At 41.7% G+C, this 20,429-nt stretch overlaps 3 protein-coding genes across 4 annotated transcripts; all 3 read left to right on the top strand.

Moving 5' to 3' along the window:
- Positions 1 to 1,222: 1,222 nt before the first annotated feature.
- LOC306842226 (C-reactive protein-like) lies at positions 1,223 to 1,870 on the top strand (the record flags this gene model as incomplete). The annotated part of the gene is made up of 1 exon (XM_079372352.1): positions 1,223 to 1,870. The coding sequence occupies one exon, from the start codon at positions 1,223 to 1,225 to the stop codon at positions 1,868 to 1,870; it is 648 nt and encodes a 215-aa protein (XP_079228478.1).
- Positions 1,871 to 6,299: 4,429 nt separating this feature from the next.
- Positions 6,300 to 7,919, top strand: LOC306817272 (C-reactive protein-like). Its single transcript, XM_079334026.1, has 2 exons — positions 6,300 to 6,489; positions 7,267 to 7,919. The coding sequence occupies exons 1-2, from the start codon at positions 6,432 to 6,434 to the stop codon at positions 7,893 to 7,895; spliced, it is 687 nt and encodes a 228-aa protein (XP_079190152.1). The 5' UTR covers positions 6,300 to 6,431; the 3' UTR covers positions 7,896 to 7,919.
- A 5,101-nt stretch (positions 7,920 to 13,020) lies between these two features.
- On the top strand, positions 13,021 to 19,566 carry LOC306842358 (C-reactive protein-like). Of its 2 annotated transcripts, none has more exons than XM_079372560.1 (2): positions 13,021 to 13,231; positions 18,587 to 19,566. In XM_079372560.1, exons 1-2 carry the CDS (start codon positions 13,165 to 13,167, stop codon positions 19,213 to 19,215), a joined length of 696 nt encoding a protein of 231 aa, XP_079228686.1. In that variant the 5' UTR covers positions 13,021 to 13,164; the 3' UTR covers positions 19,216 to 19,566. The 2 variants fall into 2 exon arrangements, with proteins under 2 accessions (XP_079228686.1, XP_079228685.1); XM_079372559.1 differs by lacking the exon at positions 18,587 to 19,566 and adding an exon at positions 13,999 to 14,768 and having other exon boundaries at positions 13,044 to 13,231.
- The last annotated feature ends 863 nt before the right edge of the window (positions 19,567 to 20,429 follow it).

The following is a 20,429-nucleotide window of genomic DNA, read 5'->3' as shown; positions in this document are numbered from 1 at the left end:
TTAATATGGATGGGCACATCGGATCTGGTCCCTTGCAATTTGTAATTTGGACAGTCAGTCAGTTAAATCAGATTCTGATCAGATTTGAGGGGAAAAATATCGGATTTAGGCAGCAATCAGAATAAAGCCTTAGAGATGCGAGCTTTCAGGATCTAAAAAACAAACACAGACACTTTCTTCAGGACACAATTTGACTGATTGGCTGATTGATTACAGGTGCTGTGACACAGCACCTGTAATCAATCAATCAATCAGTTCCAAATTCAGTCATGAAGAATAAACATTTGTGCAATTGGTCAGAACTTGTTCCACCTCCCTTAAAATCCACATTAAAAAGAAGAGAAGATTGGGAAACTTTCCACTTTCAGGTTTTTAGGAACTGTCTGACTTCCCAACCCAGAAAAGATGAAACAGTTAATGATCTTACTGGCTGCGCTCTGCGCTGGTCATCCTGCTGGAAAAGGTGAGTGATTATACACCATAGTTATTGAGACAGGCCCAGTTGATCTTTAAATGGAGTGTTTGACAGAGATGATGAAAGAGCTCTTCATCTCTTTAGTGTAATCTTTCTTCTGGAGTTTGTAGTGATTTTCAATCAAATGGCATAAATTAGAAATGTTTTTTTTATCTGTTCTGCAACCCCATGAAATATAGTCTTTATAACAAAAGCAAGATTAGGAATTTGGACTTCAGATAGTCACTACAATAAATGTGTCGAGCTGTTTAAAGAGAATTTAGTCTTGGCCTTCAATTGTCTTAGTCGGCTGAAACTGAATTTACCATCTGGGATAAATCTTGTGAACTGAAGGGAAATTCAGCTAATAAAAGAATTTACAGCATGTGCTTTTATTAGCTGAATTTTTATTTCAATTGCCTACAGTATTTAGATTATCAAAAAAGTACAGTACCAGTTTTGCATTGTCATGATAACTGAATTTTAATATTTGTAAAACGATCAATCCCAGTTTCTAAACCATAGCAACAAAAATAGACATCCAGGGCAAAAACGATTGGTTCATTTCCTCTCTAGCCAAAGTAGGTCTTTAATTCAGGCAGTGCTCGCTCTCTTTCAATCACTGTTATGGATAAAAATGACTGAAGCCCTGAAGGTTTTTTTTAAAGTTCTGGTACTTTTCATTCTGGAGATTGTATTGTATTGGGTTTTATAAAAAGGATCTGAAATTTTGCTAACCATGATTGTCCCACTATCATCAGTCCTAACATGAGTCCTCTCTTTCTTGCAGATCTTTCAGGGAAGGTTTGCACTTTCCCAGTTGAAAGTGCAACTTCTTCTGTGAAGCTCATTGCCAACGTTGAGCAGCCTCTCACCACCTTGACCATGTGCATGAGGTTTTTCTCCTCACTTACCCGAGGCCAATCTCTGTTCTCACTGGCTACCCGGTCTCAGTCTAACGCCTTCCTGCTCTTCAAGCGCTCTGTGGGTGTGTACCGACTGCACATCAATGGGGTTTCTCACGACATCCATGGACTACCTGACGAAACCAATGAATGGAACTCTGTCTGCTGGACATGGGACTCGACCAATGGTTTGACAGCACTGTGGGTCAACGGAAAGCGCAGTCCTCGGGCAATTCTGGCTAGCAAAGTATCTCTCACAGGTGTTCCCCTCATCATTTTGGGTCAAGACCAAGATAAATATGGTGGAGGCTTTGACCAGCGTCAGTCCTTCGTTGGGGACATTACAGACGTCCATATGTGGGACAAAGTCATCTCTCCATGTGAAATTAGGTTTTTCATGGAAGGTAGCGCCTTCACACCAGGAAACCTTCTGAACTGGATCGACCTAAGGTTCTCCACCACCGGCTCTGTGTACGAGGTGCAAAGTGACTTTGCTAAGCTGTCCTGTTAACTTATTTAACTGGCATCAAGGATGCAAAGAAATGGAATTGAAGCTTAATCCAAAGGCAACTTTACCTGAGTGAAGAATATCTGTTTAACAATGTCTCGAATTCAGCCCAAACCACTGTCTACAAAATAAAAGTCTTCAACTTGCCCAGTCAAGTTTCTTTATTTGATTTTTAAACTTATTTTAAAAAAGTGTTTTCCTTTCTAAACTCTTACAAAAATACACTAAGTTTTGCTCTGAACCTCTTTTCCACACTGAAAAGACTAAATAACTGTGCCTATATTATAATCTTCATTACTTACCAATATGGGATGAGCCCTGAATCAAGGCACTTCAGTGGCTCGGTAGATTCTTCTCCTACAAGCAGCCACCATCTTGAAAAGGATGTATAATTGTGAGAGACAAGATTGTCTTTTGACTTCGAAAAACAAAACGGCCTAAGTCTCACTCTTGACACGGGTCATTATATTAAAGCTGTAGACTCTCCTCTGTTATACTGTGGCTATAGTTTCATCAGAAGTGGGCAGCATCAAAAGGAGTTGATTTAAGCAAAACGAAAACTCAGAACAGTTTAAACATGTACCCCCCCCCCCTTCATTGCAGATGTGTCTTTTCAAACATTAACATTGTTTCGTTTTCTTTGTAAATCCCAGTACATTAAGCCAACATGTGTTCTTATCAAACACCTTTTGAACTAACCATCTAACATTAACTTTACCAGGGAAGAAGGACTCAATTGAGCATAATCTAAATGAAGACTAAAAAGAGTGAAATGTCTTAAGATGGATTTTACTTTTGACTCAGTTGAGCCATCAGTTTTTTTTATTCTTTTATAGAAATGAGTATGATGCAGATGGTTTTTTTTTTTTTCAACATTGAGACTACGGGGCAACACTGCTGTCTGTTCTGTGGTTCAGCTATAGCGTGCCTGAAGGCATCAGCATTATCTTTTTAATGCTTACAGCTCTATCAATTAAATGTAGACGAGAAAGCCGATGTACTTATAGGTAGGGTTGTTAATTTTCTATACTATGATTTTGAAAGTAGTCTTCCCTCTTTGCTCCAACTGCACCCACCCCCTCCCCTCGGTGCTCCCTCAAAACCAACGCCCCTCACTTACAAGCGTCGTTGGTCCAGGTTTTAAACACACTCGCTCGTGTCTATGGAAAGTTTGACTATTTTGTTAGTTTTTGATATGTTTACGCTCACCTTTCCTGCAACACGTTGCTGATCCTGTGAGGAACGTGGCAGGAGCTCCATTTGTCAACAAAGCTGTCAATCCTGACGTTATGTCAAATAACTAACTAAGGCCCCGTTTACACGGAGACGCTGTGACAGTAAAACGAAACAGTTGAGTATCGGATTGGCCTTTCGTTCACACGGCGTCGGTGTTTCACGGGGGTGAAAACGCAAGCTTTTGAATTCGACCTCCAGCGTGGAAGGAAACTGATACGGGGGGCGTGTCGCAGCCATGTGAACGAAACGGAGCGAACTCTCTGGCTGTGATGACCTCACCACACCTCCCCCCATACATTTGGACATGCGCAGTAATCGAGAACAAACATCAACAACAATGGTGGATTTGCTTGTGCTATGTGCTTCAGCAGCTATTCGTGTTGTATAAACACAACCTTGATATGATACATCGTGTATGTCGCCGCCGAAAGAGCATCGAACACTTGCGGCAAATTGTTCAACCTTTACCCAAGCACAGGGCGACCATACGCAGCATTTAGGTAAGACTTGGGAGAACTAGTCGCTAAAGAGGATGTTGTGGAGGAAGTGGTTGTACTGGTGAGTGTCGCGTTGTAAAGTTCCACTGCCCACTACTGGCCGGGCGTGAGAACTACATCGTTTTCACTCCGGAAAGACCTGCCGTGTAGACTGTCTGTACTTAGAATCCGGAGTGGGGTCGTTTCGATGCGTTTCTGTCACAGCGTCTCCGTGTAAACGGGGCCTAAAACAAACAATTACCCTGCAGACTTAATGTTAATATGTTAATGAATTTTTACACTGAAATATCTAGATTGAAAGTGAACTAAACCTATGTTATTGTGTTGTTTTCTTAATACTTACATTATCTCCCACATTGTGAAGTTTGCGGACGACACAATAGTGGTCGGTCTCATCTCCAACAACGATGAGACGCACTACAGGATGGAGGTGGGCCAACTGGCCACGTGGTGCAAAAACAACAACCTCTTCCTGAATATCGACAAGACCAAGGAGGTTGTTGTCGACTTCCGGAGGGCCCCCACTCCCAAACCCCCCCTGACCATCGACGGTGCTGCTGTGGAGAGAGTGAGCAGCACCAAGTTCCTGGGGGTCCACATCAGTGAGGATCTCTCCTGGACAGCCAACACCACATCACTGGCCAAGAAGTCCCAGCAGCGCCTCTACTTCCTCCGTACGCTGAAGAGAGCACGAGCATCCCGACCCATCATGTGCTCCTTCTACAGAGGCACCATCGAGAGCATCCTGACCAGCTGCATCACTGTGTGGCCGGGGAGCTGCACTGCTGCCAACCACAAGACCCTGCAGCGCACAGTGAAGGCGGCTGAACGGATCATCGGTGTCCCGCTCCCCTCTCTTCTGGACCTCTACGGCACCCGCCTCACCCGCAAAGCAACCCGCATTGTGAGTGACCCCACCCACCCCTCACACAGCCTCTTCAGCCTCCTGCCGGGGAGACGGTACCGCAGCCTGCGGGCCGGCTCTACCAGACTGAGAAACAGCTTCTTCCACCAAGCTGTCAGGAAGCTGAACTCTCTTCCCTCCCCTCTCTCCCCTCTCTCCCCTCCCTCCCCTCTCTCCCCTCCCTCCCCTCTCTTCCCTCCCCTCTCTTCCCTCTCTTCCCACCCCTCTCTCCCCTCTCTCCCCTCTCTTCCCTCCCCTCTCTCCCCTCCCTCCCCTCTCTCCCCTCCCTCCCCTCTCTTCCCTCCCCTCTCTCCCCTCTGCCCCCATGAACACTGAACACTGGAACCTCCTCCTGTTTGAACATTGAAACAGAACCCTGGTCACTTATTGCACATTGCACACATGCACAAGTTCACTTTTCTTATAATCTGGTTCTATACTCCATTTTATTTAACTTAATACTTTTGCACATTTAGGTTTATTAATGTAAATATTATTTATCTTTTTACATCTTTTTTACCTCTTTTTACCTTGTTTTATTTTATTTACCTTTTTCTTATCTACATTGCACCGTGGGGAGGGGGGAAACGTAATTTCGATTTCACTGTATGTCTGACATATTTTGGAATTGACAAATAAAGAACCTTGAACCTTGAACCTTGATCTTAGATATTTCCAACAGTTATCAAAGCCAGTTACCAAATGTTACGTTGTAACATGACGTTTCATGCCATTACATGACATTTTTATTACAACCTCTTTAAGCTAAATCAATATGAATTATTCAACGACATTTTTTAATTAGTCAGGATTGGCATACATGAGGCCGGATCTTGCACGCCTTTAAACAATAGTCAAATTGAGTCATAAAGAATAAACATTCCTGCTATTGGTCAGAACTTGTTCCACCTCCCTTATGAGCTCTATAAAATAAATCAATATGAATTATATTATATTTTTCATTTCGTCAGGATTTTGCACATGAAGCAGGATCTTAGGCCTCGTTCACACTGAACCTCCAAATCTAATTTTTAGCACATCCAGATTGTATGTGGTTTGATTTGTTGCCAGTCTGAACACAAAAAGCCACATGAGATCTGATTTTTTCTAGGGATGCTCGATATTGTCCAACTCTTAATTTCCGATACCGATATCATCGATACCGATATCACCGATACCGATATATGCAGGCTTTGTGATTCACACCACATACGGAGGCGGTTTCAAGTCTGATTCCTACATATCCAACTAAATCTGAACGTCTCGCTCGCTTCAGTGTGTCTTCAGTGTCACTCTCAGTGTGACACCATTGAAAAATAACAATGACATTAATCAGGCAGGCTGGAAGTTCACTTTAGTCAGTGAAAAAACCCCCCAGCAAAAATCAAAACAAACGTAGTTAAACAAGCCCACTGACAGACTACTCCGTAAGATTGTAAGATCAGAAATAATCACACTTCCCTGTCATCATTTGTTGTTGTATTTGCTCGGCGTAACCTGTTACCATAGAAATCAATGTGTATCAGAACACGTTAATATGGACGGGCACAGCGGATCTGGTCACTTGTGATTTGTAATGTGGACAGTCAGTCAGTTAAAACAGATTCTGATCAGATTTGAGTGGGGAAAAAATCGGATTTGGGCAGCAATCAGAATAAAGCCTTAAAGATGCGAGCTTTCAGGATATAGAGACAAACAGACACTTTCTTCAGGACACAATTTGACTGATTGGCTGCAGGTGCTGTGTCACAGCAGCTGTAATCAATCAATCAATCAGTTCCAAATTCAGTCATGAAGAATAAACATTTGTGCAATTGGTCAGAACTTGTTCCACCTCCCTTAAAATCCACATTAAAAAGAAGAGAAGATTGGGAAACTTTCCACTTTCAGGTTTTTAGGAACTGTCTGACTTCCCAACCCAGAAAAGATGAAACAGTTTCTGATCTTACTGGCTGCGCTCTGCGCTGGTCATCCTGCTGGAAAAGGTGAGCGATTATACACCATAGTTATTGAGACAGGCCCAGTTGATCTTTAAATGGAGTGTTTGACAGAGATGATGAAAGAGCTCTTCATCTCTTTAGTGTAATCTTTCTTCTGGAGTTCGTAGTGATTTTGAATCAAATGGTATAAATTAGAAATGTTTTTTTCTGTTCTGCAACCCCATGAAATATAGTCTTTATAACAAAAGCAAGATTAGGAATTTGGACTTCAGATAGTCACTACAATAAATGTGTCGAGCTGTTTAAAGAGAATTTAGTCTTGGCCTTCAATTGTCTTAGTCGGCTGAAACTGAATTTACCATCTGGGATAAATCTTGTGAACTGAAGAGAAATTCAGCTAATTAAAGAATTTACAGCATGTGCTTTTATTAGCTGAATTTTTATTTCAATTGCCTACAGTATTTAGATTATCAAAAAAGTACACTGCCAGTTTTGCATTGTCATGATAACTGAATTTTAATATTTGTAAAACGATCAATCTCAGTTTCTAAACCATAGCAACAAAAATAGACATCCAGGGCAAAAATGATTGGTTCATTTCACTCTAGCCAAAGTAGGTTTTTAATTCAGGCAGTGCTCGCTCTCTTTCAATCACTGTTGTGGATAAAAATGACTGAAGCTGTGAGGGTTTTTTTTTTTTTTTTAAGTTCTGGTACTTTTCATTCTGGAGATTGTATCGGATTATATAAAAGATTTGAAATTTTGCTAACCATGACTATCCCACTACCATCAGTCCTAACATGAGTCCTCTCTTTCTTGCAGATCTTTCAGGGAAGGTTTGCACTTTCCCAGTTGAAAGTGCAACTTCTTCTGTGAAGCTCATTGCCAACGTTGAGCAGCCTCTCACCACCTTGACCATGTGCATGAGGTTTTTCTCCTCACTTACCCGAGGCCAATCTCTGTTCTCACTGGCTACCCCGTCTCAGTCCAACGCCTTCCTGCTCTTCAAGCGCTCTGTGGGTGTGTACCGACTGCACATCAATGGGGTTTCTCACGACATCCATGGACTACCTGACGAAACCAATGAATGGAACTCTGTCTGCTGGACATGGGACTCGACCAATGGCTTGACGGCACTGTGGGTCAACGGAAAGCGCAGTCCTTGGGCAATTCTGGCTAGCAAAGTATCTCTCACAGGTGTTCCCCTCATCATTTTGGGTCAAGACCAAGATAAATATGGTGGAGGCTTTGACCAGCGTCAGTCCTTTGTTGGGGACATTACAGACGTCCATATGTGGGACAAAGTCATCTCTCCGTGTGAAATTAGGTTTTTCATGGAAGGTAGCGCCTTCACACCAGGAAACCTTCTGAACTGGATCGACCTAAGGTTCTCCACCACCGGCTCTGTGTACGAGGTGCAAAGTGACTTTGCTAAGCTGTCCTGTTCTTAGCTTATTTAACTGGCATCAAGGATGCAAAGAAGTGTTTTGTATGAGAGGTGAAATGGAAAAACCAGCATAAGTGAAGAACGTCTGTTTTACAATGTCTCTAATTCAGCCCAAACCGCTGTCTACAAAATAAAAGTCTTCAACTTGCCCAGTCAAGTTTCTTTACTTGATTTTTAAACTCATTTTAAAAGTTTATTCATTCTTAAAATACACTAAGTTTTGCTCTGAACCTCTTTTCCACACTGAAAAGACTAAATAACTGTGCCTATATTATAATCCTCATTACTTACCAATATGGGATGAGCCCTGAATCATGGCACTTCAGTGGCTCGGTAGATTCTTCTCCTACAAGCAGCCACCATCTTGACAAGGTTGTATAATTGCGTGAGACATGTTGTCTGTTGACTTCAAAAAAATAAAACTGCTTAAGTCTCACTCTTCACACAGGCCCTTATATTAAAGCTGTAGACTCTCATTTTTATTATACTGTGGCTATAGGTTCATCAGAAGTGGGCAGCATCAAAAGGAGTTGATTAAAGCACACAAATCTCTCATTGTTTAAACATGTACCCCCCCCCCCCCCCCCCCTCACTGCAGATGTATCTTTTCAAACATTAACATTGTTTCGTTTTCTTTGTAAATCCCAGTACATTAAGCCAACATGTTTTCTTATCAAACACCTTTTGAACTAACCATCTAACATGAACTTTACTGGGGAAAAAGGACTATTGAGCATGAACTAAATGAAGACAAGAGTGAAATGTCTTAAGCTGGATTTCACTTTTGACTCAGTTGAGCCATCAGTTTTTTTTGTTAAATTCTTGTATAGAAATGAGTCTATGATGCAGATGGGTTTTTTTCAACATTGAGACAACAGGGCGACACTGCTCTCTGTTCTGTGGTTCAGCTATAATAATAATTTATAATTTACACTTTATTAATCCCACGAGGGGAAATTCAGTTTTTACACTCTGTCTAACACACACATAGGCCGAGATACACACTCATGCACAAACAGGGTTCTAGTGACATGCATTAATGGAGAGGTCTCAGAGTGAGGGGGCTGCCCACAGCGAGCGCTCCAGAGCAGTTTTTGGGGTTCGGTGCCTTGCTCAGGGGCACCTCGGCAATGCTCAGGAAATGGACTGGCACCTCTCCAGTTACCAGACCAGTTTCCGGACTTGGTCCGTGCCGGGACTTGAACCGGCGACCCCCCGGTTCCCAACCCAAGTCCCTACAGACTGAGCTACTGCCGCCCCAATTGCGTGCCTAAAGGCATCAGCATTATCTTTCTAATGCTTACAGCTCTATCAATTAACTGTAGACGAGAAAGCCGATGTACTTAAAAGTAGGGTTGTTAATTTTCTAAACTAGCATGATTTTGAAAGTAGTCTTCCCTCTTTGCTCCAATTGTACCCACCCCCTCCCCTCGGTGCTCCCTCAAAACCAACGCCCCTCACTTACAAGCATCATTGGTCCAGGTTTTAAACACACTCGCTCGCTTCTATAGAAAGTCTGACTGTTTTGTTAGTTTTTGATATGTTTACGCTCACCGTTCCTGTAACACGTTGCTGATCCAGTTAGAAGCACAGCAGGAGCTCCATTTGTCAACAAAGCTGTCAATCCTGACGTTATGTCAAATAACTAAGGCCCCGTTTACACGGAGACGCTGTGACAGTAAAACGAAACAGTTGAGTATCGGATTGGCCTTTCGTTCACACGGCGTCGGTGTTTCACGGGGGTGGAAACGCAAGCTTTTGAATTCGACCTCCAGGGTGGAAGGAAACTGATACGGGGGGCGTATCGCAGCCATGTGAACGAAACGGAGCGAACTCTCTGGCTGTGATGACCTCACCACACTTGCCCCCATACATTTGGACATGCGCAGTAGTCGAGAACAAACATCAACAACAATGGTGGATTCGCTTGTGCTATGTGCTTCAGCAGCTATTCGTGTTGTATAAACACAACCTTGATATGATACATCGTGTATGTCGCCGCCGAAAGAGCATTGAACACTTGCGGCAAATTGTTCAATCTTTACCCAAGCACAGGGCGACCATACGCAGCATTTAGGTAAGACTTGGGAGAACTAGCCGCTAAAGAGGATGTTGTGAAGGAAGTGGTTGTACGTGTTGAGCTGTAAAGTTCCACTGCCCACTACTGGCCGGGCGTGAGAACTACATCGTTGTCACTCAGGCAAGACCTGCCGTGTAGACTGTCTGTACTTAGAATCCGGAGTGGAGTCGTTTCGATGCGTTTCGATGCGTTTCTGTCACAGCGTCTCCGTGTAAACGGGGCCTAAAACAAACAATCAAACAATTACCCTGCAGACTTAATGTTCATATGTTCATGATTTTTTACACTGAAATATCTAGATTGAAAGTGAACTAAATCTATGTTATTGTGTTGTTTTTTAATACTTACATTATCTTAGATATTTCCAACAGTTATCAAAGCCAGTTACCAAATGTTACGTTGTAACATGACGTTTCATGCCATTACATGACATTTTTATTACAACCTCTTTAAGCTAAGTCAATATGAATTATTCAACGACATTTTTTAATTAGTCAGGATTGGCATACATGAGGCCGGATCTTGCACGCCTTTAAACAATAGTCATATTGAGTCATAAAGAATAAACATTCCTGCTATTGGTCAGAACTTGTTCCACCTCCATTATGACCTCTTCAAAAAAAATCAATATGAATTATATTACATTTTTCATTTCGTCAGGATTTTGCACATGAAGCAGGATCTTAGGCCTCGTTCACACTGAACCTCCAAATCTAATTTTTAGCACATCCAGATTGTATGTGGTTTGATTTGTTGCCAGTCTGAACACAAAAAGCCACATGAGATCTGATTTTTTCTAGGGATGCTCGATATTGTCCAACTCTTAATTTCCGATACCGATATCATTGATACCGATATCACCGATACCGATATATGCAGGCTTTTTACATCAAAACTGTTAGGTAAGAACAACATAAAATATCTCCTGTGGAATTAACACATTATGCCTAATTTTATTGTGATGCCCCACTGGATGCATATGTGAATGAAACATGGCTTTCCAAATGTACACACTGAGAAAAATAAGAGAACAACTTAAATTATTGAAAAAAGTGCCATATTTATTTAGTGTTAGAGAGAAACCTCAACAACAAACAGCCTCAAACAACATCACAGACAATATAAAAAAGGAAGAGGCATATCTTCAGTCCATTAGTTGTAAACAAACATAGTCAATGAATGACTTGCCATAACTTGTCATATAATATACTCAAACTGGGCTCAATCTCTTTTGAGAGTAACAAAATCCTCTCTCTTGATGCCTCCAGTACTCCAAAGGGCATCCTTTCGAGGGGATGGCTTCTCCTAGGTATGCATGCACCTAAAGAAAGAATAAAAAAGACAGGGAATAAATATATAATAGAATTCCTCCATTTCTTTAATAGAATTTCTATTATTTATTTTTCTTTGAAGCACTGACTGCCAAATGGTTATTGTATTCATTGTATGTAATGTATATTTTTAATGTGACGCACTCAGCACAGCAGATTAAATTTAGTTTGATGATTAAGTTAATCAATTACTCACCTGCGCTGTCTCGCTTGTAGGTGCTTGAGCTACAACTTCATTCTCTGCAAGGATTTCTTGGTACATGTCCCGCAGGTTCGAGCCTTCTTAGGTGGGCAGTCCTGGTCCTCCCGGCCTGGGTCATCTGCACTTCCACCAGCAGTCTCTCCATTGCTGCCACATTGTTTTTCTCAGTTGACTCTTTAAGCGACAACTGTGTGGTTTTCTTCGGTTTCGGCTGTTGCTTCTTTTCATCACTTCTTTTCATCACCTGAAAATGTAGCATGCAACTCCGCGTGATTCTTCTTGACATGGGTTATTAAAATTGATGTATTAAAGGAAGACACCTTGTTTCCTCCGCGCATAACCGACGCTTTGCAATCATTGCAAATTTATTATCCGTAGTTGACACTTGGAAATAGTTCCAAACCACGGACACCTCATTCACCGGGTGAGCTAACTTGTTAGCCACGAGTCCAGGGTGTTGTATATTGTAGCGTCCGTACCGACGTTAAAAGACGACGAGAGCGTTCAAGTAATAACTTTTAATAACCCGGTCACTGTCGGCCGTGACCACGCCGTTTACAGCAGAGAGCAACACATAACTTGTCGTAACAATCCAACTCTCTCCCCCAGCGTTCTCTCATACAGCCACTCTCGCTGGTGCATTCACTGACTCTCCACATAATCGGAATTATGAACACATTATCAACTACTGACATTACAACATGAACCGTTACAATATGTTGTTGTTTAACGTCATCAAGCACGCGCCCATAAACGTCCCATGCTGCGTTCATGCAGACTCGGAAATTACAATATCGGTTCCAATATCGGTTGTAAAAATCCGATACCGATATTTCCAAATATTACATTTTTAAGTCAATATCGGCCGATAATATCGGCCCTCCGATATAATCGGACATCCCTAATTTTTTCTCATCTGATTCACACCACATACAGAGGCGGTTTCAAGTCTGATTCCTACATATCCAACTAAATCTGAACGTCTCGCTCGCTTCAGTGTGTCTTCAGTGTCACTCTCAGCGTGACACCATTGAAAAATAACAATGACATTAATCAGGCAGGCTGGAAGTTCACTGTAGTCATTGAAAAAACCCCAGCAAAAATCAAAACAAACGTAGTTAAACAAGCCCACTGACAGACTACTCCGTAAGATTGTAAGATCAGAAATAATCACACTTTCCTGTCATCATTTGTTGTTGTATTTGCTGGGCGTAACCTGTTACCATAGAAATCAATGTGGATCAGACTACGTTAATATGGACGGGCACATCGGATCTGGTCACTTGCGATTTGTAATGTGGACAGTCAGTCAGTTAAATCAGATTCTGATCAGATTTGAGGGGGGGGAAAAAAAATCGAATTTGGGCAGCAATCAGAATAAAGCCTTAGAGATGCGAGCTTTCAGGATATAGAGACAAACACAGACACTTTCTTCAGGACACAATTTGACTGATTGGCTGATTGATTACAGGTGCTGTGACACAGCACCTGTAATCAATCAATCAATCAGTTCCAAATTCAGTCATGAAGAATAAACATTTGTGCAATTGGTCAGAACTTGTTCCACCTCCCTTAAAATCCACATTAAAAAGAAGAGAAGATTGGGAAACTTTCCACTTTCAGGTTTTTAGGAACTGTCTGACTTCCCAACCCAGAAAAGATGAAACAGTTAATGATCTTACTGGCCTCACTGGCTGCGCTCTGCGCTGGTCATCCTGCTGGAAAAGGTGAGTGATTATACACCATAGTTATTGAGACAGGCCCAGTTGATCTTTAAATGGAATGTTTGACAGAGATGATGAAAGAGCTCTTCATCTCTTTAGTGTAATCTTTCTTCTGGAGTTTGTAGTGATTTTCAATCAAATGGCATAAATTAGAAATGTTTTTTATCTGTTCTGCAACCCCATGAAATATAGTCTTTATAACAAAAGCAAGATTAGGAATTTGGACTTCAGACAGTCACCATAATGTGTCGAGCTGTTTAAAGATAATTTAGTCTTGGCCTTCAATTGTCTCAGTAGGCTGAAACTGAATTTACCATCTGGGATAAATCTTGTGAACTGAAGAGAAATTCAGCTAATAAAAGAATTTACAGCATGTGCTTTTATTAGCTGAATTTTTATTTCAATTGCCTACAGTATTTAGATTATCAAAAAAGTACAGTACCAATTTTGCATTGTCATGATAACTGAATTTTAATATTTGTAAAACGATCAATCCCAGTTTCTAAACCATAGCAACAAAAATAGACATCCAGGGCAAAAACGATTGGTTCATTTCCTCTCTAGCCAAAGTAGGTCTTTAATTCAGGCAGTGCTCGCTCTCAATCACTTAAGGATAAATGTATGACTGAGGGTTTTTTTTTTTTTTAAAGTTCTGGTACTTTTCATTCTGGAGACTGTGTTGTATCGGGTTATATAAAAGACCTGAAATTTTGCTAACCATGATTATCCCACTACCATCAGTCCTAACATGAGTCCTCTCTTGCTTGCAGATCTATCAGGGAAGGTTTGCACTTTCCCAGTTGAAAGTGCAACTTCTTCTGTGAAGCTCATTGCCAACGTTGAGCAGCCTCTCACCACCTTGACCATGTGCATGAGGTTTTTCTCCTCACTTACCCGAGGCCAATCTCTGTTCTCACTGGCTACCCCGTCTCAGACTAATGCCTTCCTGCTCTTCAAGCGCTCTGTGGGTGTGTACCGACTGCACATCAATGGGGTTTCTCACGACCTCAGTGGACTGCCTGACGAAACCGATGAATGGAACTCTGTCTGCTGGACATGGGACTCGACCAATGGCTTGACGGCACTGTGGGTCAACGGAAAGCGCAGTCCTCGGGCAATTCTGGCTAGCAAAGTATCTCTCACAGGTGTTCCCCTCATCATTTTGGGTCAAGACCAAGATAAATATGGTGGAGGCTTTGACCAGCGTCAGTCCTTTGTTGGGGACATTACAGACGTCCATATGTGGGACAAAGTCATCTCTCCGTGTGAAATTAGGTTTTTCATGGAAGGTAGCGCCTTCACACCAGGAAACCTTCTGAACTGGATCGACCTAAGGTTCTCCACCACCGGCTCTGTGTACGAGGTGCAAAGTGACTTTGCTAAGCTGTCCTGTTAACTTATTTAACTGGCATCAAGGATGCAAAGTGGAATTGAAGCTTAATCCAAAGGCAACTTTACCTGAGTGAAGAACATCTGTTTTACAATGTCTTGAATTCAGCCCAAACCACTGTCTACAAAATAAAAGTCTTCAACTTGCCCAGTCAAGTTTCTTTATTTGATTTTTAAAAGTGTTTTCCTTTCTAAACTCTTACAAAAATACACTAAGTTTTGCTCTGAACCTCTTTTCCACACTGAAAAGACTAAATAACTGTGCCTATATTATCATTACTTACCAATATGGGATGAGCCCTGAATCAAGGCACTTCAGTGCCTCGGTAGATTCTCCTACAAGCAGCCACCATCTTGACAAGGTTGTATAGTTGCGTGAGACAAGATTGTCTTTTGACTTCGAGAAAAAAAAAACGGCCTAAGTCTCACTCTTGACACAGGCAAATATACTAAAGCTGTAGAATTGCATTCTGTTATACTGTGGATATATGTTTATCAGAAGTGGGCAGCATCAAAAGGAGTTGATTTAAGCAAAAAAAAAACATTACTGTTTAGACATGTCATGACATTAACCTATTTTCCATTATGACCTCTTCAAACTAAATCTATATGAATTATTAAATGTTGCTCTTAGAGATGAGCTTTCCGGATACAGTAGACGCACGCGCACACACGCACACGCACACACACACACACACACACACGCACCCCTTTACTCGGTGAAATTGAGTCATGAACAATAAACATTCCTGCTATTGGAAAGAACTTGTTCCACCTCCCTTAACCCTTTGATGCACAACATGGGCCAAAAGTGACCCGGCTGTTTATTTTTAATCTATATCTTTGCCATGTATTAATTTTATTATTCAATATTTAAGGTATTCCTCAATGTTTTTAATCACAAAACTTTTTCTTTTTTACATTTTAAGTACAAATCATTTTTGTATTATTACCCCTTCAATAGACTACATTAGGTTTTACTCTCATCTGGACAAAGGGAGCAGCGTGATGAGAATCATGTTCTTTGATTTCTCAAGCGCTTTTGACCATCCATCCCCTCCTACTGAGAGACAAGCTGACCGAGATGAGGGTGGACTCGCACCTGGTGAGGTGGATCACGGACTGCCTCACAGAGAGACCACAGTACGTCAGACTGAAGGACTGCACATATGAGACTGTGGTCAGCAGCACCGGAGCACCACAGGGGACCGTGCTCTCCCCTGTCCTGTTCACCCTGTACACCTCTGACTTCCAGTATAACTCTGAGCTCTGCCACATGCAGAAATACTCGGACGACACTGCGATAGTTGCTTGTGTCAGGGATGGACAGGAGGAGGAGTACAGGAGCCTGATCAAGGACTTTGTGACGTGGTGCAGTGACAACCATCTGCAGCTAAACACCTCCAAGACCAAGGAGATGGTGGACTTCCGAAGGAACAAACCACATCTAGAACCTGTTTCCATCGGCGGGGTCGACGTGGAGGTGGTCAGGACCTACGGGTACCTGGGGCTGCAGCTGGATGACAAGCTGGACTGGTCGCCTAACATGGACACTACCTGCAGGAAGGGACAGAGTCGTCTGTACTTCCTGAGAAGGCTGGGGTCCTTCAACATCTGCAAAAAGCTGCTGCAGATGTTCTACCAGTCTGCGGTGTCCAGCGTCCTCTTCTACGCAGTGGTGTGCTGGGGAGGAAGCTGCAAGAAGAGGGACGCAGCACGCCTGGACAGACTGGTGAGGAGGGCCAGCTCTGTGGTGGGCACAGAGCTGGACTCACTGGTGACAGTGGTAGAGAGGAGGTCTCTGGACAAAATGCTCTCCATCATGGACAACACACACCACCCTCTGCACAGCACCTTCACCGGGCAGAGGAGCATGTTCAGTGGCAGACTGCTGTCACAGTCGTGCTCCACGGACAGGCTCAAGAACTCTTTTGTCCCCCTGGCCATCAGATTGTACAACACCTCACTGTCACGGCAGGGAAGAAGTACACGGTGAACCCTGAACTCTTTTTTTCTTTTCACTTTTTTCTCATTCCTCATCTGCACTGCTGACCTCAGAGTCAGCCCCCAGTTGGACACTTTAATGCATATTGATAGTCACCTTACTGAGCACTGGTCACTTAAAGATAATCACCCTAATCATGTCTGGTTTCATCCTACTGTTGTGTTTTAGCTACATCTGTAATGGTTGACATGATCACCCTAATTAGGTCAAGTTTCACTCTATTGTCTTCAACACTTAACGATAATCACCCAAATCACTCCTGGTTTCAGCTTATTGTCTAGGACACTTAATGCAAATCACTGCTCCTTTAAGTTGGTGAGCCAATTTACATTCCTGCATTGACTGTTTAACGACTGTACTCACACCTCTGGCACTACCTCAAACACCTCTGTACATGCACATGTAACTAGTTTCTAGAAGGCCAGCACTTTGTTTCTAAGGCTCTTTAACTGTTTACAGGTCTCTCTTAACCAACACATGTTTTTCTCTCCTCACAGGTTATGTACATTATGCTATATAAGTTTTAAGTCTAATTGCTAATGCTAACTGCACAGGTTTAACATATAATTATGTTTACTCTTAGTCACATAGGGGCTGCTAAATCTTGTTTGGGGGATTATTGTATTGGGGAGGGGGGACAGCGGGTGTGTATTGTAACTAATGTCTTGTGTCCTGCCTGTCTGTATACTGCTACTGGATGCCTTGAATTTCCCTCGGGATCAATAAAGTATCTATCTATCTATCTATCTATCTATCTATCTACATGGGTCAAAAATGACCCGTATTCATTTCCTATGTAATTTCATGTATAGCTGAGTGTTTCTTTGCTATACTTTTTAAATGCATGAGGCCAGATCTTGCACGCCTTAAACAATAATCAAATTGAGTCATAAAGAATAAACATTCCTGCTATTGGTCAGAACTTGTTCCACCTCCCTTAAAATCTCCTTTAAAAAGAAAAGAGAAGATCAGGAAACTTTCAGATTTTTTAGGAACTGTCCGACTTCCCAGCCCAGAAAAGATGAAACACTTTCTGAGCTTACTGGCTGCGCTCTGCGCTGGTCATGCTGCTGGAAAAGGTGAGTGATAATACACCATAGTTCTTGAGACAGGCCCAGTTGATCTTTAAAAGGAGTGTTTGACAGAGATGATGACAGAGCTCTTCATCTCTTTAGTGTAATCTTTGTGTCTTTAGAGTTTGTTGTGATTTTCAGTCAGAATACATAATTAGAAAAGTTTTTCTTCAACCCCATAAAATAGTAATTTAAACAAAAATATAGGAGTCTATTTACTGTGTATTTATATATTGTATTTCAATGGGTTTGGTTTATATGTTTATTATTCTAATTAATTTGGACACTAGCTGGTGATAATTGATCATTTGGGTTAATTGGTCAGCTTGTATGGTTGAGTGATGTCACAGGTGAACAGGAAATGGAGGCATAGGTGGTGGAAACATACGGTTCTTACTGTAACGTACGTAATCTAACAAACGAACTGAAAAAGAACTCATGACATCATCACAGCTGGTTTACTTCATACAATAAACTGGAACTTCACAACATAATTGAATTTTGGACATTTGCTATTTTTATGCGTCAAGAACTTTCCATACACCGACGCAAGTGACTAAAAGCAAGATTAGGAATTTGGACTTTAGATAGTCACTATAAAAAATGTGTCATAAGGTCGTTAAAACAAACTTTGGCCTTTTCCTTTAATGATTTACAGCATGTGTGAAATGTGCTTTTAATTCTTTTATTAGATGATTTTTTTCTTTAAATTACTGAAAGTATTTAGATTCTCAAACATGTACAAAATTACCAGTTTCATATCGTTTTGAGACCAGAAATGTAACTTCTGAGATTGTATTGTATCGGGTTATATAAAAAGTATCTGAAATTTTTATAAACTTGATTGTCCCACTGCCATCAGTCCTAACACGAGTCCTCTCTTGCTTGCAGATCTTTCGAGGAAGGTTTTTACTTTCCCAGTTGAAAGTGCAACTTCTTCTGTGAAGCTCATTGCAAACGTTGAGCAGCCTCTCACCACCTTGACCATGTGCATGAGGTTTTTCTCCTCACTTACCCGAGGCCAATCTCTGTTCTCACTGGCTACCCCGTCTCAGCCTAATGCCTTCCTGCTCTTCAAGCCCTCTGTGGGTGTGTACCGACTGAACATCAATGATGTTTCTCATGACGTCAGTGGACTGCCTGACGAAACCAATGAATGGAACTCTGTCTGCTGGACATGGGACTCGACCAATGGCTTGACGGCACTGTGGGTCAACGGAAAGCGCACTCCTCGGGCAATTCTGGCTAGCAAAGTATCTCTCACAGGTGTTCCCCTCATCATTTTGGGTCAAGACCAATATAATTATGGTGGAGGCTTTGACCAGGGTCAGTCTTTTGTTGGGGACATTACAGACGTCCATATGTGGGACAAAGTCATCTCTCCGTGTGAAATTAGGTTTTTCATGGAAGGTAGCGCCTTCACACCTGGAAACCTTCTGAACTGGATCGACCTAAGGTTCTCCACCACCGGCTCTGTGTACGAGGTGCAAAGTGACTTTGATAAGCTGTTATGTTGTTAGCTTTTGTAACTGGCATCAAGGATGCAAAGCAAAACGAAAGAAGTGGAATTGAAGCTTAGTCCAAAGGCAACTTTACCTGGTTGACTATGTTTTACTCACTGGTGGACACAGAGATTTACATTTTCTATCTCTGTCCACCAGTTTAGAAATGAAGAAGCCTTTTGTATGAGAGGTGAAATGTCTTAAAGAATTTTAACTAAGTCCAGTTGCCTTTGGATCAAGTTTCAATTTACCATTGTGAAACTGGAACAATGAGAACCAGCAAAGACAAATAAGATAAGAACATTGTTTCAAATATCACAGCATCTAATCCAACCTAAACCACTGTCTACAAAATAAAAGTCTTCAACTTGGCTCAGTGAACTTTGTTTTTTTCTTGGTCTTTTAGTTTTAAACCTATTTAAAAAAGTTTATTCACTTCTAAATGTAAATTCTGTTAAAAATACACAGGTTAACTTTGGCTCTGAACCTCTTTCCCACTCTGAGATTAAATAACTATGCCACATTTATAGCCATGCCTATATTATAATAATCTTCCACACTTACCAATATGGGATGAGCCCTGAATCAAGGCACTTCAGTGGCTCGGTAGATTCTTCTCCTCCTACAAGCAGCCACCATCTTGACAAGGTTGTATAATTGCCTGAGACATGTTGTCTTTTGACTTTGACAAAATAAAACAGGCTAAGTCTCACTCTTGACACAGGCCATTATACTAAAGCTGTAGAATCTCATTATCTGTTATACTGAGGATGTAGGTTTATCAGAAGTGGGCAGCATCAAAAGAAGTAGAGTTAAGCAAAAAAAAATAAAAAATCTTTTTTCAAATGACTAAGGCAAGTTTTTTGAGAAGGTGATGATTTCCACTCTCACTCAAATGACTCTCGGTAAAATCCTGATTATTCCTGTTGAAACATGTTTGTCTTCTTTCAGGACTCAAAGACAATTTCAACCAAACTCTTAAAAGTTTATCTGGAGAAAATGACCAACCCTGCTTTTAAAGTACACTTCATACTAAGTATGAAGTTTACATCGGGTTTACAGCATGTTTAAAGGCAGGAGTGTCCAACCAATCGACCGCGGTCTACTGGTCGACCGCGAGTCGACATAAATATTGCGCAATCACAGCTGGCGCGACATCGCGAGGAGGGTCTGCAGAGTGTCTGAGCGCTCAGCCGCGCATCTCCAAGATTTTGTAATGACGCGGACGTCTT

Source organism: Symphodus melops (assembly GCF_947650265.1).
Source record: "Symphodus melops genome assembly, chromosome: 21".
In the NCBI taxonomy this organism is placed as follows: Eukaryota; Metazoa; Chordata; class Actinopteri; order Labriformes; family Labridae; genus Symphodus; species Symphodus melops.
This window is presented reverse-complemented; position numbering and strand designations above follow the sequence as displayed.

Bases quoted from the DNA above. Each gene is read 5' to 3' on its own strand.
- LOC306817272 (XM_079334026.1), top strand. From the start codon at position 6,432: ATGAAACAGTTTCTGATCTTACTGGCTGCGCTCTGCGCTGGTCATCCT. The intron at 6,490-7,266 runs GTGAGCGATTAT...TCTTTCTTGCAG, and splicing joins TGGTCATCCTGCTGGAAAAG to ATCTTTCAGGGAAGGTTTGC.
- LOC306842358 (XM_079372560.1), top strand. From the start codon at position 13,165: ATGAAACAGTTAATGATCTTACTGGCCTCACTGGCTGCGCTCTGCGCT. The intron at 13,232-18,586 runs GTGAGTGATTAT...TCTTGCTTGCAG, and splicing joins TGGTCATCCTGCTGGAAAAG to ATCTTTCGAGGAAGGTTTTT.